At 39.5% G+C, this 17,275-nt stretch overlaps 1 protein-coding gene across 2 annotated transcripts in view; it reads right to left on the bottom strand.

Annotated features, from left to right (window-relative positions):
• Positions 1-17,275, bottom strand: part of LOC137062313 (seizure 6-like protein) — a 71,749-nt gene that overhangs the window by 51,011 nt on the left and 3,463 nt on the right. The window contains exon 1 of one of the 2 annotated variants that reach the window (XM_067433176.1): positions 10,833-11,136. The exons of the other annotated variant lie outside the window; for it this stretch is intronic. Coding sequence (XP_067289277.1) covers positions 10,833-10,914 — 82 coding nt within the window. The 5' untranslated portion in view covers positions 10,915-11,136. Of the gene's footprint in view, positions 1-10,832; positions 11,137-17,275 lie in introns of those variants that run through there. 2 annotated transcript variants of the gene reach the window in all.

The following is a 17,275-nucleotide window of genomic DNA, read 5'->3' as shown; positions in this document are numbered from 1 at the left end:
AATGCTCTATAAACAATACATGCCGGTATATACTACAGCTGCACTGTAAACCGTTAAAAGATAATGATTTTGATTCAAACACCCATGTGATCTTATTTCTAAATGATAACTATTTGGCTGTTTGTGCTGCTGGCCGCTAAACCGAAGTACTTATGTATGAAACTGTATGTCTTTTCAACCACAAAGTATTGTTATTTATACAATAATTCAAATAATCATATAAGTATATAGCTTTATTTGGATATAAACACTATGCCTACGGTATAGTGATCAAAATATTGCAGATCCCTTTTGAAAGTAACTTATTGCTTCAAATAGCCATTGTATTGATTACATTTTGACAGTTAAAACATGCTTGTCATTGAATCATTCATTCAATAGATTCGTTCAAAAATCTAATCTAACAGCGCTTCATCTAGTAATGAAGCAAGTGAATTATTTATGATGAGTGAGTCATTGGGTTCTATCATACACCCAGCTCAATGTGATGGAAGTGAATTAGTCTCAACCCGACGCAGTTATCATTTAGACATCCAGCATGGTATGCACTCGTGCCCCCATCTGTTCGCCCATGCATGGGCATGCTGGTCTGAAAACATGGTGTGTTCAGGCACATTGTTGGTGTGTTGCTATTTTGAGGCACAGTATTTTTTGTTTTTTAAAGGGCGAGTTAGTGAAATTTACATATAGGCGGGTGCACAATGGGCGTAAACTCTGTTTATTACACACACAGGGACGTGCAGCAGCACACAAACATTTTTAAATATTAAAAATAAAAGGATTACAATGTAAAATTATTGTGTACATAAAGATAAAAATGTCAAATGGATGGTCATTGAGTGTGTCAGAAATACCTATTTGTAGTGATGATGAATGAAATTTAACCAAACGTGGCAATACACACATGTATTTAAAGCTACTGTGTAACTTTTTTAGTTTATTCTTGGCTAAAAACACTTAGTTCTTTCAAAAATATATGTGCTCATTAATGTATATTTACTTATGTAATGTATATATACTCTGGTAAGTTTATAATATGCCATTGAAAATGCATACGGGTGAGGGGTTCGAATGCTGATCGCCATGTTGCTCCTCCATCTTGAAAGTACATTAGCCAAAGAGGGACATACCCGTAAATTCAAGCTTCGCCTTTCACGTTTTAACACTCGATGGCACCTTGTCGAATGTGAAGAGAGGGATTGCCATGTTAATCTTGGACTTAATCGGCCACCGTAGGAGTTAAAACGAAATCAGAATTGAGAGGAACATAAACTATTATCCCCTCGATGGTCATACCTTTACACCGCTAGATGGAGGAAAATATCACAGTGTAGCTTTAAACTGAATTGTCGGGTTGAATGTTTCTATATTCCGCCCTGTAAATAGCAAATCCGCCGTGGTGTAAGCGCAACTGGCTTTTAAAGGAAATGGGAGACTCAGATTGGTTTATTGCACGTTATGCCCAAAACTCACCCATGACTCAATAAGAGACTAGAGTCAACACTTTTGGACCATGCGCAGACTGTTTTTATCGCCGTTAAAAACTAACAAAAGTGGATTCGGACATGCCCTAAGTGCACCTGCGCCATGTGCTTCAAACCATGCACTCAGATCGTTAAAATAGGGCCCACTGAATCATTCAATCAAGAGATTCGTTCAAAAATGCTGATTCATCTTTGAGTGAGTAATTTTTTATAATTCATTTAAATAAATTAAACATTTTTTTAAAATAGACTGCAGCAATTCATATTTTGTCAGAACCTAGTAAATTACATTATTTTATTTAGTTGTCTGTTCAGAATCGTGATCTCTATTTCAAACAAAAAACTCAATTTATTCATATTTTTACACTAGGAAGATTTCTAATAGGTTGTAATTCTTTAGAAAAAATAAGTTAAAAAAAGGTCTCCACCCCACTTATAATCTTTATGTTACCCACATCTCTTCTACCTCCTCAAAGCAACAAATCTCGTCTGTTTAGCGATGTAGGACACCACTGCTCAGAGAAAACTCGAGAAAGTCTCACCAAATCCCAATGACTAGAGAATCCTCTGTGTGAACAAGGAGGAGCTGCTGAGTCGGGCTCCAGGCGCTGAAGAGAAGCTGTCAGTCGCCCTCCCGTCAGCAAACCTCCAGGGCATCAGATGCAAACCTCTCGTTCGGAGGAAACTACAGCAGAAAGCACTTTCAAAGATCCACTGTACAAACACAGGCCGGTATAGAGCTACAGGATAGCTGATATTACGCAAGCTGCCCTACTGTCAGTGCTTATAAAATGCCAGTGATCTTGCGTAAAACATCGTATCCTGATGTAGACAGAAATCTTAAGAGCTTATTGCTATTTTTAATGCACCACATGCTTAACTCAAATAATACCATAATGCCAGCCAACAGATTATACTTGAGATATTAACTTAGCGAACATGCCAGCGTTCAACGGACAGCAATGTTTGTTTTCATATCAGATTAGGGCAAGACAATATTAGCAAAACGAACACCTGAAAATGGATTCAGAACCAGACAGAAGCCCAACATTTCCTGAATCAACAAACCCACACCGGAGCAATCAAATGAGTCATTCTGAAACAGGTTGGGTGCTTTTTGCAATTCAAAATTATATATTTGCTTAAATAATTGTAACCATAATTTTACACATTTAAAAAGTAATATGCATTTCATTTTTCAATTATTATTTATAATATAAATAATTTATAAATATAAACAGTTAGACCATTTAAGTAGTTTTTATTAGCATGCCTTAAAAAAGATTACTGGTGTCCATCTTGAGAAAATATTTGAAGATATGCCAGAGCAAGTAGCTTTCAGTTAAGACAGCTCAAGCATGCATTTTGGTCTAGGACAAGGCTTAAGCCGTGTCTGTAAAACCGGGGGATTATTTTCATGTTAAAGAGTCAAAAGGCACCAGATTTCCCACTCCATAAACACACAGCACAGGACACTGCCCCGGACACACACATTTGAGCCTGTTGTAGTCCTCTGGGAGAACATCTCACACACTTGTTTTAGTTCCTATCAGACATTTCCTGCAGGACATTCTTGCCCTTTCTATTCTGATTTGGCTTTGTGAATCAGAAACCAGGGAGAGCTGCGGAGAAAGACTGGAAGTGATGTGATGGGAAGAGAAGGACAAATTCCAGATGAGTGAGTTTCAGAAGGTGCAGAACAGACAGTCTGTCACCAAGAGAGTTCTGGCCCTGTGAAAATAACACTGACAGCACTGCCAGAAAAGTCAACTTTTGGGAGAGCTACTGTGAATTTGCTTAAAAACGTAAAAATGCATGCGATAGTTCTGTGGTATATCACAAATCGGTTAGGGGGTAGCAAGCATTGCAATTAAAGGAATTATTCACTCAAAAATGACTCATTTACTCACCCCTGTATGACTTTCTTCTGTTGAAGCAGAGCATATGACTACTTTTATGTTGCTTTTGAAGCATCAAAACTCTGTTCATTGTAATTGCATGGAAGAAAGCAACCAGAAGAATTCATACACGAGTGAAAGAACACCATGGAGAGTAAAGAGTGACAGAGTGAATTATTTCTTTAAAACAATCATTTTGATTCATTTGAGTCAGTGGTAAAATAGATATTTCATGTGTTTCATAGCATGGAAGAGCTCCAACTATTATATCACCAGCAGTAAATAAAGACACCTAGAGTGTAGCTAAGATCTTGTTCGCTTCAACAGTGTGCCAAAACAATGAGAGCTCTATTATCATGGGACCTAATCCAGAGTGAACACGAGGGATATGATAACTTTTGTAATCCAACCGTTCTAGTTAAAGGAATGTGCTGGGTTCAGTACAAGTTTAAGTTCCATAATAAGTAATTAACACAGATGCTGATGACAATAGCCTACTTTTGAATGCTCTTATGTTGTGTTTAATTTAACTCAACATGAATTTGAATGCGGATATCTAGAATTTAATCAACTCTAAGCAAATGCTAGCATTGCCATTTTATGTATTTATATATCATATTCTGAACAGACCGAAAACTAGATGGTTGAAATAGAAATATTTCACATTCAGAATTGATTTAACACAACATCACAATGAAAGTCAGTGGGGACACCGGAAAAATACGTAATATACACAAGACTAAGACTATTACTTATTCATTAACATAACACTTACCATTCATCACTGTGCAAAAATAGGCTATATCCAATATTTCAGCTGTTGTAATGGTCATTTGCATGATACATTACGGGAGGTAAACTACCTACAGAGAACTGTTAGTAGAAAACCACACTGGTATTATCAAGTCCTCCTGGGAATTTCGAGTTGAGAAGTCATGTTTACGACGTCAGGTGCGTTCGAGTCACTTTCGCCAGAGGGAGATGGCGGTGAACCGTCTCTTAATTAACTACAAGGTTTTTAAACTCTGCTTCTAGAAATTTTTTTCCCTTTTTTTCCCTTTTTTTTTTTTTTTTTTTTATGAAGCCACTGTAAATTTTATTGTTAGATATTGTTATATTACAAAGCTATATTTTGTGCAGGTAATTGTCTTATTTTATTGTAAATAAAAAAGCCTGACAATGTCTGCTTATGCTGTAGTTCTTGTTGTCAGAATGAACAGGAATCATGGAAACACTCACCTATTTGTTGGGAAAATGTTATTAAAATGAAAATGATATGAAGCGGCACATGAACTGACAACCATATAAACATTTTAGATTCTTTTCAGGTAAGGTTAGTCCGCTTTCTGTCGAGTTTCATTCAAATGCAGGCTATTTCACTGTATAGCCAAAACAAAAATATGCTTCAAATAATTAAATACAGGCCTACATTAATGTACTTTCATGTTGAGCCGATCTAGCTGTTTTGGGGGAAACTGATAAATCATAGGCCTTCCTGTCACAGTTTAAGGCCTACAGTTTGTCGCACACCCATCTTGAGAATTTGGGTATCAAAATTATTTCCGTGGTTCCCAGTCGTAAACACATTGGAGGGCGTTCATGTGCAGTTTTCTTACCTCACAAAAACATTGATCGATTCTGATAGTACATGAAGGCATACGTGTATTCTGCCACGTTTCTCATTGACACGCCCAACTCGTAAAGATTGGTACTTATGCTGCCTTTACGTGCTATCAGCACTATCAGAATCATCATAAATGCTGCTGGTAGAGGTTTTAGTGAGGCCAGCAGGAGGTGCTCACCCTGTGGTCTGTGTGGGTCCTAACACCCCAGTATAGTGATGGGACACTATACTGACAAAGAGCACCGTCCTTCGGATGAGACGTTAAACCGAGGTCCTGACTCTCTGTGATTGTTAAAAGGTCCCACGATGTCGATAAATAGTAGGGGTGTAACCCTGGCATCCTGGCCAAATTTGCCCATTGGCCCCTGTCTTTCATGATCTCCTAATAATCCCATATAATGATTGACATAATTACTAGGTCTCCTCTCCACCAATCAGCTGGTGTGTGGTGAGCGTTCTGGCGCAATATGGCTGCCGTCGCATCATCCAGGTGGGTGCTGCACATTGGTGGTGGTTGAGGAGATTGCCCCCTTCTATATGTAAAGCGCTTTCGGTGTCTAGAAAAAGCGCTATATAAATGTAATGAATTATTATTAATATTATTATTATTATTATAAAATATGAGTTTCCGGGGTAAAAATTGCACTTGAATGTCCTGATGTCGTGTTTACTACTAGGCAGTGCGGAAATAATTTTGATACCCAAATTTCCGAGATGGGCTTGCTATAAGTGAAGTTTTATTAACTAATTTCGGGAGGAGCACATTCAGATAATTAAACCAATTAAACATTGGAGCACATCACCTAATCAAACCTAATTAACAAGGGGAGCACGTCAGATAACTTTACCTATTTAAACAAGTGGAGTACGGCAGATAATTAAACCTAATTAAACACAAGTGGAGGACATTAAGCTAATCAATCTAATCAACCATAAGAGGTGTACAAACACAACAGATTTACCTTCTCTCGTTGATCATTTTTATTTTAGCAGCCCTCCACCACCCCATCTCCGCACTTTAAAGGAGTACTTCAGCGCTGGGAAGATGAATCTGTATTTAAACTGGGCCATTAATGTAGTAGAAATGTGAAATTATTTTTTTTATTTGGTGCTATCTAGACTGAGAAAAGACAGAAAATGTATTTTTGTCTCATGGGGATGAAAGACAACAATTCCCAGAATGCTTCACTGCCCTACGAGGCCACTCCCAAAGCCACCGCTACTAGATTACTGGATCACTGATCACTTTCCCTCTGCGACCGCGATCATCTTCTTAAAATCAGTTCAGGTAGAGAACAGACACTACATTTAAAAACTGAACGTGTCTGTTCAATATGTTATTTAGCCGTTGAGGGAGTCTCACAGCCCAAAACACTGCAGGAGTCACATTGACAGTCATGGATGAGCTTGAGAGCTGAGATAAACGCATCCGCTGCATAGATTCACAGCGCATGTTTAGTCTGCTGCGTTTTCAGTTCATCCCTTTGAAAGCTTAACTTTCATAGGAATTAGTTTGAGAAGTTGAAAGACTTACTTTGCTCTGCCGGCCCCACCGTTTAAACATGAATGCCTGAGGCTGCAGCTGTGAGCTGAGTGCTGTGAGTGTGATCTCCAGCCCCCACGCGCGAGTTGAAAACATGCGGAAATGGCTCCCTCTGCTGGCTGTAGTCTTTAGCCTCTGGCCAACAATTCCTCTGATGGCGCAAATTGACGATATATGCGTCATGGGAGGAATTTTTCCAGAAATAAAATGCATAAATCTCTTGTCTCAAGGTGATATGAGGGGGGAAAGCACAATCATTTGAATATACTCCAGGGTTTCTACTGATACAAAGCCATATGCTAATCGCTGAAGTAACCCTTTAATTCAACTACTCTGGGCTCGGGCAAAAATTCAGAGCCCGGAGCCCTCCCCTGGACAGCACGCCAAATACGCATTATCACTCTGTTTAATTTGATGTAAGTATGAACTCATGAAACCTTAAACATGGTGGGGTGAGAACTGCTGGGACGGGTATGAATATGATTTAGTTTTTTACTCCAAAACAGCTAGATCGTCTAGTCTTGTCTTTTAATGTAGCCTAGCTAGTGTAGGTCGCATTTACATACACAAGTAGGCTAATCATTTGAAGCAACTATTGTATGTTTTATTCACTGTGAAAATTTGACCGAAATTACAGAATCTGGCATCATGTTTATGGTTGTCACTCAGTGCATGTCATGGGATATAGGCATATCATTTTGGGTTTGATAAAATGTTCCTAATAAATAGGAGAGAATTAACATGGTGTCCTCCATGGTTCTTGTTAATTCCGACAGCAAAGCACTTGAATGCAACAAGCTCGTAATCACGACTTCTGACGTGTAAAGTAGCCAGGGCTGGACTGGGGCTAAAATTCGGCTCTGGCATACCCGGCACATCCGGCCCATGAGTTCACCGTGAATGTTTTTGCTGGGGTTGGGGCCTTAAATTGGCGTATATAAATAAAACTAGGACAAGGACAAATAATGAGAGATATCATCGAATTTGCTGCAAATGCTGATAAACATAATATTGCTTTTTTTGTCACACAGAAATGCCCTTGGTAGTAAAGCACTGATGATTTTGAGCTAGGATGCAGTAAAGTAAATGTACTTCTTTTAAATGCTGTCATCATTTACTTACTCTCGTGTCATTCCAAACCTGTATGATTTCTGTGTTCTGTGAAACACAAAAGAAGATGTTTTGAAGAATGTTGGCAACCGAGCCATTTTGGTTAGGCTACCATTTGAATATTGTATGAACAAAAAAACAGACTCAAATTATTTTATTTTATGCTTCACAGAAATAAATTCATTTAGGTTTGGAATGACATTAGGGCGAGTAAACGATCACATTTTTGGGTTGAACAATCATATTTTTCAAGAGTTAACACATCATTTAAGTAAGACACTGATATCTATCTTTCATGAGGATATTACATTTAATTAAATCTATTAAAAAAAGTTAATAAAACTTTTAAAGAGGAAAAAAAGCTTTGTCCTTAATTCATGGGATCCAGACTTAAAGCTGTTTTATAGAGTATAGTTTTAACTGTATAGGCCAGTTTCATTTAAATGTAAGATCATGGTAGTCTCAGGGTAAAAAACATATAATGAGGAGCAAGGTTTTTACAGTCTATGGCTATATGGTTTCCCAAACTATATAAAACATATATAATAAACTATTATATTTGTAAGTAAAAAAAATGTAAAAACACCTGTAGAAAATACGAAAACAGCCTCTATAAAAGTGATTTAAATTCTGCAATATTAATTTATGTAATATAGCAACATTTTTAATAAATGTTTCTTCCAAAACACCATATTTCTTCGCTGTTAGTAGCTGCAGAATAGCCTAAGTTGTGGTTCTGCTAAAGTGAAACGTGTGTGTGTATTGCCGTTTTCCACTTTACCTCGTCATGAATAGGCCTACATGCTCGCGGCTGTTTTCAGCTGATTCACCACAGAACTGTAATGTTTCCATATCACACGATTGTATAAAACAAAATAAGTCAAAGTGCCGTTCATAGAGCAGCATTTAAACGCAGCGTACGTTCGTCAGCGGCTGCGCTGTGCGGATGTTCGCCTCTTGCACTTACATGCGCTCAAATAATAAATAAATAAATAGAAAAAAGCGCCTAATATGGAGGGGAGGTCTCTCTCTTGCTTCGGCTTGTCAATTCAGAAGACAAACCAATGGGCCGATGTCGCTGCATGCTGTCAGTGGTACAAAAAAAACAAAAATTCTTTTTTTTTTTTTTTTTTTTTTTTTTAACAATACACCGGCCCCAAAGTGCGTCGGCCCACCGGGCAAATGCCCGGTATGCCAGATTACCAGTCCAGCCCTGAAAGTAGCCTAAGTTAGGACATTTCCGATAGCACGTGAAGGCAGCCTTAAAGAAAAACCTGAGCTTCCCACTCTGACCTTATGGTAACGTTCATTTGCGTTCAACTCATAAATACAATCTTTTCAACATGACTTGAATAACTCGGTAAACAGCCACTCACATTGATGACGTCATAATTGGTTGCTAGGCCTTCTTAGCGTAGTCAAAAATAAAATTAAAATAGAATATTACAAAACGTGACACTAATTTTTCTGAAGTAACACAATTCAAAAGATGCAGCTTCAGAATACTGTGTCTTCTATTTCAGACTGTTAATCATGACATACAAAGATAGATTAGTAGATGCAACGCTAAAAGCACTTGCGAGTGAAATTGTCTCTGCTATTGGCTGATCACGCTGTCAACGGAATAAAGCCCGCCCACGACGTTCACTCCAGGTGCGCATGAATGCAATTCACTAAAAAAAATAAAAACACTCTTTATAATCCCCCCCCCCCCCCCCCCCCGGTAAAATCTGAATCAAAATGAACTTGAAATGACTTAGTAAAAATAAACCTGAACCTCATTGTCTGCTACTACACGCTCGATAGATTTGATGATTAGGTCTATAGATCAAATTACGACTAATAATAAAACACTAAACAACAGTTTATAGTAGCTAAAGAATAACATATTTGATAACGTATTATTGTAGTAATATTTTTAAAGCAATGCAAATAAGGACGTTGATTGTAGCTATATAAAGAGCAGGGACACGTATGCTGTGATTTCACATTAAAAAATAGTCTCTCTCCGTAACAACGGCATACATGACTTGATATGTTTATATAAAACAAATTGGCCAAATAATATAAGCTATCTAGTAGTAATTTTTAGTGTAAGAGAGATGCTGTTCATTCAACCTGGATAAAGTGGAAACGTCAAAACTGCATGAGCTGGACCATGACTTATTAGACTAAAATAATCTAAACGCACAGTGGGGTCTTTTCCTTCTCATTTCTGATTATCACCGCACAACACTGAGGGGAAATAAAAAAAAAATGTTTTACTAGAGGACGGAACTGTGTTATGGAGCCACATGCACTCGCGCATGTCCCGATTAAAGATGAGTTGCCCACGCGCTTGGAACTGAGCTAAATTTACACAGCAAGTGATTAAAGAGCTGCTCGGGGAAGAAAAAACGCGGGTGGATGAACCAACACAGTCATTTGACTTCTTGTTCACGCATCTGCATGAATAATGCAACAGCATTGCATTTATTACACCAGGTCAGGGAGGGCGAGTGCTCCTGTATTGGGGAGGTGACACTTACTGAAATCAAAACTGCCCGTTTCTGATGAAAGCACAAATGGTTTACAAAACAAATAATTTATTTCTACCGCAACCTTGCACACACAAACTCATAACAGCTTGTAAATGAAGCATGCTTATGAATGGGCAAGCGCACGCACACAATAGCCAACAACAAACCAATGCGTTTTCATTGCAGTTAAAGCGCAAGTCTAAAGGGTCCTTCTGACCATTTCGAGTGTGATGTACAACGTTAAGCGCGATGTCTGTGCATTAAACCTATACATGTGTTACATTAGAACCGTCATTCATTTGGAATCCCGCAGCGTTTCTTTGTCCACGCGCGTTATTATGCACCAGATGCGCACATAAGCATGTTTCCTTCAATGTTTCTGCCCCACTTTTGTCTTGAAAACAATCCTGCCAGCGCATGCACGATCCAAACTGATCAAAACCGGCATGTTTGTCTCATCTGATCTTGTCCGCAAGCCCCACACGTCGCATCAGGGTGACTAAACTTGTGCTGCAACGAGTCTTTTATTAAACGGGCTGTGCGTAATTGTTATAAAAGTGAGGTGATTGTGGTGTTAAAGTTTCCAGGAGGGCTTCAGCAGTGTTAGTCCATCAAAGACACAAGGGCATGAATCAGTGCAGTGATGAACATTACCTTGGGTTGTGATCTCTCCCCATAGGATTCCCATCCAAACCATCAAGCCAAGCAGCAGAGCACCACTTTGAACTCCCAGCATGTTAAGACACAGTCCAAAGGGGGTCCAGACCAGAATAATCACAGATGCGGCGTTGAAGTCCACAGTAGAGCTGCTTAGTGTCAGAGACGTGGAGTTGAACTCACCGACGGTGTGTTTGCATGAGCTCCTGTGTGTTCACAGCTCTGTGATGTCGGTTTGGTCTCTGTCTCCAGCTCTCTTCATCTCTCCTCTGCTGAACTCCGCAGTGTGTCTTCTCCTTCACTCACCCCTCCTCTCTCTCTCTCTCTCTCTCTCTCTCTCTCTCTCTCTCTCTCTCTCTCTCTCTCTCTCTCTCTCTCTCTCTGCCTTCTGGTTTGTGTGTGTGTGTGTGTAAAAGTTGCTGATGCTGTGAGGGGAATATGCTTCTACAGTTTCCAATCAGAGTTCAGGGAAATAATGAATGCTTATTTGCTGGATGGATGGATGGCTGGCTATATAGATAGATAGATAGGCAGATAGATAGGCAGGACTTCAGAAATACATGTAAGAAGCATGAGCATAGTTTTCTACATGAAACATCTTTGACTTTCCAATCAATCTGCTGCTTGTTTTCTCTCCAATATGGTAGGAAGAATAGTTTTTGTAGTGTAAAATTAAGGAAATTAAATGATCAAATGTACAGTGTATACATGTGGATGTTAACTGTGACTGGAGGGTTGACAAGCTGGTTTATGGTGACAGAATGCATAGATGCAAATTTTATGATGTGCTGGTATGTCAGCAGGTAGTCTCGCTTTGCCAGACCTTCAGACTGACGGCAGCTTTCCAAACTCCATCGCAGCTTTCATTGGCAAGGCCCGCCCAGAGTCCACCTGACTGACATGAAAAACAACCAATCACAGTTTGTTTTGTTCATGCCATGTTTATGGGTGTGAAAATGTACCGTCCGTCAATATCCCAATGATAACAGACCGGTATGTAAAACTCTCTGACATATTTTAAAGAGTATACGGCGCAAACGTTACATAGCCTATTCCGATGCTTTCGAAAATCCATCCTTTAGTTGACCCTGATAAGCGCTCATTGTCACAGTCCAAACATGCCAGTGTTCTTCTTCCATGTGGGGGTTTGGCATCACAACGGCTTTGTTTCCAGGTGGACCATTAAAGAATGTGACACTCATATCTCCCGGACATCCTGTAGAATTCAACCAATCGAGTGGCGACTTATAAAATCCTAAAGTGTTTCCAGTTTGGTGTGCCATATGCACACTATGACGTTCAGCCAGCAGTCCCATGAGCATGACATTTGAGGCTGAGACTAGTCGACGGGTGGCATGGTGGCTCAATGGGTAGCTCTGTCGCCTCAGAGCAAGAAGGTCCTCGGTATGAGCCCCTGCTGAGCTAGGAGACCTCTCTGTGTGGAGTTTGCATGTTCTTCCCGTGTCAGCTCTGGTTTACAGGTTAGATGGACTGGACATGTCAAATTAGCCATAGGTGTAAATGTGTGTGTGAGTCCCAAGCCATGTAATGGGGAGGGTTGGGCAACCTACCCCAGAAAAAAATATTGCCAAGAAAATTCATGGACAGTCTCTTGCATATGGCGAGAGACGGGCATAGAATCACCAAGAGTCAACCGAAATGGTAATAGAACGATAGTAAGGCAACATGTTTGCCTTCTCTTCTGCTACAAACTTAAATGTATCTAATTTTTCTTCTTAAAAAAGTACACACATTAAGGGCATAGTATAAGAGATGTAGCAGATTTCTGAGAATTGGGTGACAACTAACCCCAGTCTCCATTTTACCATAAATGCAATCTAAAACTCCCAGTGGAAAGGTTAGGCTCTACTTACATTACAAAATATGATATCATGCATGACTTCACCGGTCAAGGGAATTCATAGTCCAGTAACAGCGTTAGCATTTATCCCACATCTCTCATCTCTGGCTAAAAGGCTCCTGGCCTGCACTAAGACATGAGACAGACTTCATGTTTGAGGTGCCACGATCAGAGCAGACCGTGGATTCAAACAGATATCACCCGGCTAAGTGAGAAGAGCTGGACAGAAACCACATAAAGACATCTGGCCCGCTTATTTATATTATGCGCTTATTTTTTTCTCTCAATCCAACCTGAGAAGAAAGTAATTTCTCTGAGCATTGTTTTCAAATGCTTGTTAGCTGGAACAAGCTGTGTTGTGATAATCTCTGTTAATTACTTCTGAGTGTTTGTTCCAGAAGAGAAAAAGAACACATTAATCAGGAGAAATTCACTTAAAGGGACAGTTCACTTAAAGATTAAAATTCTGTCATCGTTTGGGTTAGTGAGTCCACCAAAGTGCTTCTTCCCAAGACTAGCATATTTTTTCAATTGTTTTCAACAGAAGCAGCAGCGTGATCATGCACTGAGCATCTATTTCAGCTTTCTTTTGCATTTTTTCATTTACCAGTGACCAAGAGTTGAAGGTGGTTCTACTTTTAGAGAAAGCCAGCGTTCATCACTGTCACTTTTTACCCAGCCGTCCAATCACAGTAGAGGAGGAGGAGCGGGACAAATACCACACCAACCATCCTCACATTCTGCTTGTACAACGATAACAAATGACAAAAACAAACACATTTCTTCATTCAAAACGAGTGCCCCACAACAAGTACATCACATTGTGCTGACATTTTTATATTCAGAAAAAAACATTTGCAAAATCAGACACTAGTAACCGCCCTCTTGGTAGATTGTGTCGGCCATTATGGAAATGATCTGACTGCGTCTGTGTCGTCAGTAGATCACACCCAGAACTTTCCACTCCCATCGGTGCTATTTTTGGATTTGCCCTCTCATGTTAATTTGCCCTGTTTTTAGTAAAAAGCCCATAGCGTCTCGACTGAAAAAATGCTGCACCTCCAAAGTGCTCTCAAGCGCCTGCACAACAGGCCATTTTTAAGAGGAGCACTGGCGTTTCCTGCTGGCCTTAATAGTCACCATCAAATTGTTTCAAACTTGTATGACTTTCTGATGTGGAACAACAACAAAAAAGAAAAAGAAAAGATTCCGAAAAATGCCTTAGTACTTTTTGTCCATACAGTGAATGTTAATGAGGTCCAATGTTGTTTGGAAATGATAAAAACTGAATAAGCAGTTTGGTTGTGTAAACCTTTTCATCTACAATCGACTGACTGGTTCTAAGGCTTTTAAGATCTCAGCTCAGTGTTGGCAATGCCACTCACCCTCATAGACTAATGACGCGTGACACATGGCACAAGTATGGATCATTGCCGGGCACTGAACCGCTGTGTACCATAGTTAAAAGTCAGCTGCTGAATATAATGATGATAAGTTTACAAACAGATAAAGTAAAACTTGTTTTTAGCAATTTATGTATATTTGAATACACACACATACATGTATATATTTCAGAAATAATTGCATGTATCTGTATAAATATTTATATAATTTATATTCTATAAATCTAAATATTTTATATATAAAAACAATTAAATATACATGAATGTGTATTAAAATATACATAATTACACACATATATTGTAATGTGCATACCTACAGGTCCTTCTCAAAGAATTAGCATATTGTGATAAAGTTAATTGTTTTCCATAATGTAATGATAAAAATTAAACTTTCATATATTTTAGATTCATTGCACACCAACTGAAATATTTCAGGTCTTTTATTGTTTTAATACTGATGATTTTGGCATACAGCTCATGAAAAAACTAAAATCTCAAAACATTAGCATATTTCATCCGACCAATAAAAGAAAAGTGTTTTTAATACAAAAAAAGTCAACCTTCAAATAATTATGTTCAGTTATGCACTCAATACTTGGTGGGGAATCCTTTTGCAGAAATGACTGCTTCAATGCGGCGTGGCGTGGAGGCGATCAGCCTGTGGCTCTGCTGAGGTGTTATGGAGGCCCAGGATGCTTCGATAGCGGCCTTAAGCTCATCCAGAGTGTTGGGTCTTGCGGCTTCAGGTCAGGAGAGTTGGCAGGCCAGTTGAGCACAGTAATACCATGGTCAGTAAACCATTTACCAGTGGTTTTGGCACTGTGAGCAGGTGCCAGGTCGTGCTGAAAAATGAAATCTTCATCTCCATAAAGCTTTTCAGCAGATGGAAGCATGAAGTGCTCCAAAATCTCCTGATAGCGAGCTGCATTGACCCTGCCCTTGATAAAACACAGTGGACCAACACCAGCAGCTGACATGGCACCCCAGACCATCACTGCCTGCGGGTACTTGACACTGGACTTCAGGCATTTTGGCATTTCCTTCTCCCCAGTCTTCCTCCAGACTCTGGCACCTTGAATGACATGCAAAATTTGCTTTCATCCGAAAAAAGTACTTTGGACCACTGAGCAACAGTCCAGTGCTGCTTCTCTGTAGCCCAAAAGTGTCTTGACCTGGGGAATGCGGCACCTGTAGCCCATTTCCTGCACACGCCTGTGTACGGCGGCTCTGGATGTTTCTGCTCCAGACTCAGTCCACTGCTTCCGCAGGTCCCCCAAGGTCTGGAATCGGTCCTTCTCCACAATCTTCCTCAGGGTCCGGTCACCTCTTCTCGTTGTGCAGCGTTTGCCACACTTTTTCCTTCCCACAGACTTCCCACTGAGGTGGCTTGATACAGCACTCTGGGAACAGCCTATTCGTTCAGAAATTTCTTTCTGTGTCTTACCCTCTCGCTTGAGGGTGTCAATGATGGCCTTCTGGACAGGGTCGGGTCAGCAGTCTTACCCATGATTGCGGTTTTGAGTAATGAACCAGGCTGGGAGTTTTTAAAAAGCCTCAGGAATCTTTTGCAGATGTTTAGAGTTAATTAGTTGATTCTGATGATTAGGTTAATAGCTCGTTTAGAGAACCTTTTCATGATATGCTCATTTTTTGAGATTTAGAATTTTGGGTTTTCATGAGCTGTATGCCAAAATCATCAGTATTAAAACAATAAAAGACCTGAAATATTTCAGTTGGTGTGCAATAATTCTAAAATATATGAAAGTTAAATTTTTATCATTACCTTATGGAAAATAATGAACTTTATCACAATATGCACATTTTTTGAGAAGGACCTGTATATGTAAATACAAACTTTTATTTTGAATGCGAGTAATTGTGATTAATCGATTCAACAGCACTTTAAAAAAATATATTTTTCTTAAGACAGCTGAACCGACAACATTTACAAATTGCATTAATGCATCTGTCACTCATCCAAAACCATTTAGGCTACATAGCCACGTTTACATGCACACTTTTTTGTCATTCCGATTAAAATAATTCCGATTGAAAGATTCAGTGGACTGTTCACATGAGACGTTATCTAAACCGATCTGGGGTTTACATGTGCTGACTTTCAATCGCAACCCTCACAGAGCAGTTTGTCTGCCGCATCAGAAATGTCGACGCTGTCCTCTCCAGCAGCTGGAATGTGTTCACGGATGCCATAGCAACCCTCAACGGCAACCAGGACTTATACGGTTTTATAAAAGCTATTTATTTGTTGTAAAGTGTAATCACCTCAGAAAAAATACATTCTTCTGTCAGGCGCAGTTGAAGTATAAAGTGCCTGGGACAAACGCTGTCAAGATGAGGGTGTAGCCAGGCTATGTCTGTGTCATAATGCCAACATTATCTTCATAACTTCTTACGAAATAGAAAGTTTACCAATTTAGAAAAATGTACTTTCCTCTCAACATTATAGCCTGCGGCTGCGTGTGAGCGCGGCGTGTGATCATCGGTGATTCTGGTGAAGGCGCGCGCTGTGTATCACGTCATATAAGGACGCACACTGAAAAGTAATCAGGTCGGGTCATTTACATGGTTCAATTTTTCGTTTGATTGGTTCATGAAAAGGTTTATCCCGCCACTCTCAAATCAATTACAATTTCATTCGGTTTGGGCATTTTTATTCCGATTGAGGTGTTTATATGGAGCATTTTCATTCAGATTGAACTTTTAAACCGATTACAGTGCTCCATGTAAACACATCTATTGTATTTAAAATATATATTTTTATCACTTCATGCATTCCCTGGCAACCAAACTCAACCAAACCAAGACCATGCTCTTCTGCCTGAGGTACAGAAATGAAGAAAATCAGAGAAACGACGGTTTCTCAAAGTGAATGACACTCTATTGACACACTATAGAGGGGTCCGATCCCTCCCGTTCCTTGAGAAAATCTTAATTAGATCTGAAGGTCTAAGGATTATCTGTTATTTTCCACACCGTCTCCATTTTCCTTCCGCCTATCAGCCGGTCGCTGTAATTCCACTGAAATGCCACCAATCGAGCACATCCACAATATGCTTAGTTTACTTTGGAAGTGCTGAAATAGGTGTTCTACAGCTAATGCGGTGTGGAAAGGTCCTCAGGGATGGGGTACTTTTTTAGTTTTCAGCACCTTTGGA

The sequence above is a fragment of the Pseudorasbora parva genome, chromosome 23 (assembly GCF_024679245.1).
Source record: "Pseudorasbora parva isolate DD20220531a chromosome 23, ASM2467924v1, whole genome shotgun sequence".
In the NCBI taxonomy this organism is placed as follows: Eukaryota; Metazoa; Chordata; class Actinopteri; order Cypriniformes; family Gobionidae; genus Pseudorasbora; species Pseudorasbora parva.
This window is presented reverse-complemented; position numbering and strand designations above follow the sequence as displayed.